The sequence below is a fragment of the Salvelinus alpinus genome, chromosome 4 (assembly GCF_045679555.1).
Source record: "Salvelinus alpinus chromosome 4, SLU_Salpinus.1, whole genome shotgun sequence".
Taxonomy (NCBI): Eukaryota; Metazoa; Chordata; class Actinopteri; order Salmoniformes; family Salmonidae; genus Salvelinus; species Salvelinus alpinus.
The window spans coordinates 103469329-103475437 of NC_092089.1; the positions used below are offsets into that span (position 1 = coordinate 103469329).

At 47.8% G+C, this 6109-nt stretch overlaps 1 protein-coding gene across 1 annotated transcript in view; it reads left to right on the forward strand.

Moving 5' to 3' along the window:
- Window positions 1–5406, forward strand: part of lpar4 (lysophosphatidic acid receptor 4) — an 8750-nt gene extending 3344 nt beyond the window's left edge. The window contains exons 2-5 of the mRNA XM_071399854.1: window positions 167–593; window positions 781–1071; window positions 2286–2512; window positions 2771–5406. Of these exons, the coding sequence (XP_071255955.1) occupies window positions 309–593; window positions 781–1071; window positions 2286–2512; window positions 2771–3125 (1158 nt within the window). The 5' untranslated portion in view covers window positions 167–308 and the 3' untranslated portion in view covers window positions 3126–5406. The remainder of the gene's footprint in view (window positions 1–166; window positions 594–780; window positions 1072–2285; window positions 2513–2770) is intronic.
- Window positions 5407–6109: the final 703 nt, after the last annotated feature.

Below are 6109 nucleotides of genomic sequence, written 5' to 3' on the forward strand. Positions count from 1 at the left end.
TGTCTGTCTGTCTGTCTGTCTGTCTGTCTGTCTGTCTGTCTGTCTGTCTGTCTGTGTCTGTCTGTCTGAGTTGTAGTATCTATAGTAGGACTGACAGAAAGACACAGCTGTATTGGTCTGGTATCTATAGTATTATGCTAACAGACTTGTTTATTCCTGTCTGTAGGGGGAGCGACCAGCCCATATACACACACACACATAGTGTCAACATCTTTGGGAGTGTGTGTGTGTGATCATGATGGCCTGGAGGGGGCTTGCATGGTGGACTCCCCACTGATCTCCCCAGAGACCTCCACCCCGGCCTCAGCATGGCTGGTCTGGTGCTGAATGAGACAGGCATGGAGGACTGTGGGATAGATGACAGCTTTAAGTATGACCTGTACAGCGTGGTCTACAGCGTGGTGTTTGTCCTGGGGCTCTGCACCAACTGTGCTGCTCTCTTTGTGTTCTGCTTCCGGATGAAGCTACGCAACGAGACAACGCTGTTCATGACTAACCTGGCGTTGTCAGACCTTGTGTTTGTGTTCACGCTGCCTTTCAAGGTGTACTACAACGTCAACCGACACTGGCCCTTTGGAGACGAACTCTGCAAGGTAGTTACTAGTTTCTAGCCCTTTTCACTGTGTGAACTGTTCTGTCATTGCACAGGTGTTTGGCTGTATATGTGTTTCTGTCTAATACATCTATTCCACCCCCCAAGTGTCAGGCAATGAATGAATGAATTAATCAATTAGTAAACTAATTAATCAATTAACTAGCCAATCTTTCTCCATCCCCCAGGTATCAGGAACAGCCTTCATCACCAATATCTATGGCTCCATGCTGTTCCTCACCTGCATCAGTGTGGACCGCTTTCTGGCCATCGTCTACCCCTTCCGATCGCGCTCAGTCCGCACGCGGAGGAACGCAGGCCTGGTGTGTGCTGCGGTCTGGCTCACCATCGTGGGTGGAGGGATATCGGTCACCTTCTTTTCCACGATCAACCAGGCGAACCGCGTTACGGCCTGCTTTGAGGGATTTTCCAAGAGCACCTGGAAAACATACCTCTCCAAGATCACTATCTTTATAGAGGTGAGGAGAGAGAGGGCGGGAGGGAGGGAGGGAGGGAGGGAGGCAGGCAGGGAGGGAGGGAGGGAGGCAGGCAGGCAGGGAGGGAGGGAGAGAGAGAGAGAGAGAGGCAGGGAGGGAGAGAGAGAGGCAGGGAGGGAGTGCGAGAGTGCGATAGAGAGAGAGGGAGGCAGGGAGAGAGGGCAAGAGGGAGGCAGGGAGGGAGGGCGAGAGAGAGAGAGGGAGGCAGGGAGGGAGAGAGAGAAGCAGGGAGGGAGGGTGAGAGAGAGAGAGGGAGGCAGGGAGGGAGAGAGAGAAGCAGGGAGGGAGGGTGAGAGGGAGGCAGGGAGGGAGGGCGAGAGGGAGGCAGGGAGGGAGGGCGAGAGGGAGGCAGGGAGGGAGGGTGAGAGAGAGAGAGGGATGCAGGGAGGGAGGGCGAGAGGGAGGCAGGGAGGGAGAGAGAGAGAGAGAGAGAGAGAGGGAGGCAGGGAGGGAGAGAGAGAAGCAGGGAGGGAGGGTGAGAGGGAGGCAGGGAGGGAGGGCGAGAGGGAGGCAGGGAGGGAGGGCGAGAGGGAGGCAGGGAGGGAGGGCGAGAGAGAGAGAGGGATGCAGGGAGGGAGGGCGAGAGGGAGGCAGGGAGGGAGAGAGAGAGAGAGGCAGGGAGGGAGGGCGAGAGGGAGGCAGGGAGGGAGGGCGAGAGGGAGGCAGGGAGGGAGGGCGAGAGAGAGAGAGGGATGCAGGGAGGGCGAGAGGGCGAGAGGGAGGCAGGGAGGGAGAGAGAGAGAGAGGCAGGGAGGGAGGGCGAGAGGGAGGCAGGGAGGGAGGGCGAGAGGGAGGCAGGGAGGGAGAGAGAGAGGGAGGCAGGGAGGGAGGGCGAGAGGGAGGCAGGGAGGGAGGGCGAGAGGGAGGCAGGGAGGGAGGGCGAGAGAGAAGAAGGGGGGAGTGGGAGGGAGGGATAGAGAGAGAGAAAGATTCTCTTCAATCACCTGGAAGACTCACCTGGAATCACCTGGATTCAATCAGAAACCACTTTAGCGTGCTTGACACTTAAAGGTCATCTCCAATTCAACCGACATCTGACCTTTATTAAGATCCGTGGGAATGCGATCATTTTGCCTTTGAAAGCCGTCTTGTCTTCAAACACGATGGGATTGAATCCCGGCCTTACCTCTCACAGTGTGTGTATCATATTATTAGTGTGTGTCGTGTATGTGCTAAGCACTTTCTGTCCTCTCCAGATCGTAGGTTTTCTCCTCCCCCTCATGACCAACCTGGTGTGTTCCTCTCTGGTGCTGAGAACCCTCCGTCGCCCAGGGACCATCGGCTGCAACAGCAAGCGCCGGGTCCTCCGTATGATCCTCGTCCACCTGGCCATCTTCATCGTCTGTTTCGTCCCCTACAACTCCATCCTCTTCCTCTATGCCATGGTGCGGACCCAGGCTCTGACCAATTGTAACCTGGAGAGGTATAAGTAATTGCATTTTAGCACTTATGCTTTAACAATCAATCAATATATCAATCAATATATCAATCAATATATCAATCAACATGTCATTTTTTATAAAAGTGCACGTATTCAACGTTCTTGTAAATATCCTCTGAAATGTGTTGTTGCTGTTTGTAGATATGTGATTTAGTCTGTCTGTGTATGTACAGTATGGTGTTAGTTGCTAAATGACTTGCCTCATTGAGGCCATTCATAAGCGTTTTTCTGAATGTGAAGGTTTGTCCGGACGCTGTACCCCATCACCCTGTGTCTGGCCACACTCAACTGCTGCCTAGACCCAGTGGTGTACTACTTTACCTCTGAGTCCTTCCAGAAGAGTCTCACCACAGGGGGGAAGGGAGGGGTCCGGGCTGAGAGCATCCCCCGCAGCGACACACACCTGAGTAGTGAGGCAGAGACGCAGCAGGACACAGGGACACTGACCAGGGATGGGAGACCGTGGAGAGACACACGGGACTGGACAGTCACCAGGAGAGACTCACAAGAAGCATCACTCACTAGAAACACACAGGACGCACACGCTCTCGCCAGCAACGGGAAAGATAAGGGAGTGAATGAGACTCAGTTCTGACACTGCAGGAGAGACAGGGAGAAATAGAGAGAGAAAGAGAGAGAGAGAGGAAGAGAGAGAGCACGCCTCTGTGAAGCACGCCTCTGGTTCAGGCAGCGTGCCAGAGCAGATCTTCCACAGTCGGGAGAAATAGTAATGCATATTAATAGATTTTAATTGCATGCAAATAAAGGTTGCTTCGCTACCACTCCCACAACAGAAGCACAATCATGGTCTCGGATTGGCAGGTGGAGGACTTCTGTGAGAGGTCGCTGTTATGCCCAACTTCAACAATAAACCAACGAGGAAGTCTGTTGCAGCGCTGAGAACTGTTGACTGGGTGAATAGGGTCAATATCAGGGGGTGTCTTTATCTAGATATTTACGGATATGTGACATGTTATTAGATATAAGGAGTAGACATGCTCCAGATACACATGTACTTCATTTCATATACGGAGCTAGGATATTCTCCATAACACGACAGTTTCTACATGCATCCAATCAGGACCTCAGCAATCTCCCTGCTACCGTATGAGTCCGAGGATCTGGGATGAGATATGTTCAATATACTCACCGGATGCGCGCGCACCTGCACCTGATCATGCCAGGTCGCAGTTGTAAATGAGAACTTGTTCTCAACTAGCCTACCTGGTTAAATAAAGGTGAAATAAAAATAAAAATAAAAATATATTTACTGTATTTCTAAAAAAAATATCATCATTTAAATATCCTTACATGTTATGTGAATCGTGGATATTTTTATGTTTCATCCTCATGTCTGATTGAAATGGGCTAAATCTGACTCATGAAATGTCCAGCGTCCAAATTATTTTACCTGTTCAGGTGCCGAATATTATTTTGCTTCTTCCCATGAAGGTGACATATCTGAGTAGACGCACCATACTCAGAAGTAGGAAAGTGGAAAAGCAAACACCGTCATATTTAATCCAAGTTGCTATTTTCAAAGCACATCTCTGCTATTTCTGTTTCAAAACTGCAGAATAGCAAACCCAGAATAGCAAACCCAGAATAGCAAACCCAGAATAGCAAACCCAGAATAGCAAACCCAGAGCTTCGAATCACAACACATTTTCTGTAAAGAGGCAAAAGTAGCTCAATCTTTGCTGAACATTTATTTTATATATCAGAAAATCTAAGTTGCACACTCTCAATAACCCTGCCCTGTTTGTTATGGATCGTTATGTCAAGCAAAGCTCTTAACCGTACCAGTCTGCTTTTAATTCTTATTCACTTCGTCTGAACTGTGCGTTACAGAAATGAAGAACTTGGACTTTACTCATGGAAAGGAACTGATTCTGCTTTGTGTAATCTCTGCTCCCTGTGATTTCCTGAAACAATGTTTCATCACTCAGCTCTTCATCTACTGCTTCTTCTCAACTTCAACTTTGATCAAGAGAACAAGATTGAGAAGTGAAGATGGACTTGAACTGAACTTGATGTTGATTTACATAAAGATCCTAAAGGTCTTGAATTTGACCCTGCGGTTGTTTTGTTCCAGACTTAGCAGTCTCTGAGAAACAAACAGAAACACATAGCTGGCCAGATTAGAGAAGGAGAGAGAGAGGGGGAGGGATGGAGAGAAGGAGAGAGAGAGGTAAATCTTGAGTTACAGCCTGAGCTTTAGGGATTAACATGGTGCTTGAGGAGGTCAGTTGGCTGTGATGATGAGGCCTTTAGTAAGAGACAAGCTGAATGTTCCTGAGTATAAGGGTTGTGATGAATGTTCCTGAATGTTAGGGTTGTGATGAATGTTCCTGACTGTTAGGGTTGTAATTATTATTCCTGACTGTTAGGGTTGTAATGAATGTTCCTGACTGTTAGGGTTGTAACGAATGTTCCTGACTGTTAGGGTTGTAATGAATGTTCCTGACTGTTAGGGTTGTAATGAATGTTCCTGACTGTTAGGGTTGTAACGAATGTTCCTGACTGTTAGGGTTGTAACGAATGTTCCTGACTGTTAGGGTTGTAATGAATGTTCCTGACTGTTAGGGTTGTAACGAATGTTCCTGACTGTTAGGGTTGTAATGAATGTTCCTGAATGTTAGGGTTGTAATGAATGCTCCTGACTGTTAGGGTTGTAATGAATGTTCCCTTCTTTTAGGGTTGTAATGAATGTTCCTGACTCTTAGGGATGTAATGAATGTTACTGACTGTCAGGGTTGTAATGAATGTTCCTGACTGTTAGGGTTGTAATGAATGTTCCTGACCTGGCAGTTCTAGGGGTTTTGTTCCAGCCCAGGTTCTTAGGCCGGAATTCAATCCCATCATGGGTTATAGGCATTGTGGCTTTTAAATACATTCCCATTGACCCGACATATGTAGCATTTACCATGAAAGAGATCTCCCTGGACGCAGGAACATTGTCCACGCCCTCACGGAAATCTAATTAACATGATAAAAACGTTTAACTTCTCTAGGATAGGGTGCAGCATTTTCACGTTTGGATGAAAAGCATACCCAAATTGAACTGCCAGCTACTCATCCCCAGAAGATAAGATATGCATATTGTTAGATCTAGATAGAAAACACTCTGAAGTTTCTAAAACTGTTTGAATCATGTCTGTGAGTATAACATAACTTATTTAGCAGGCGAAACCCCGAGTACAAACCATTCAGATTTTCTTTTTTTTGAGGTCACTCTCTATTCAATGGATTTTCATTGGGAATACAGATTTCTAATTGACCTTCATGCAGTTCCTACCGCTTCCACTGGATATCAACAGTCTTTAGAAATTAGTTGAGGGTTTTTCCTTTGTGTAATGAAGAAGTACGGCCATTTTGAATCAGGGAAGATCATCAAAGGTAAGTAAATATTTATAATGCTCTTTCTGACTTTGTTGACTCCACAACATGGCGGATATCTCTTTGGCTTGTTTGGGCTCTGAGCGCTGTACTCAGATTATTGCATGGTGTGCTTTTTCGGTAAAGCTTTTTTGAAATCTGACACAGCGGTTGCATTAATGCAGCTGGTGGCCACACCAG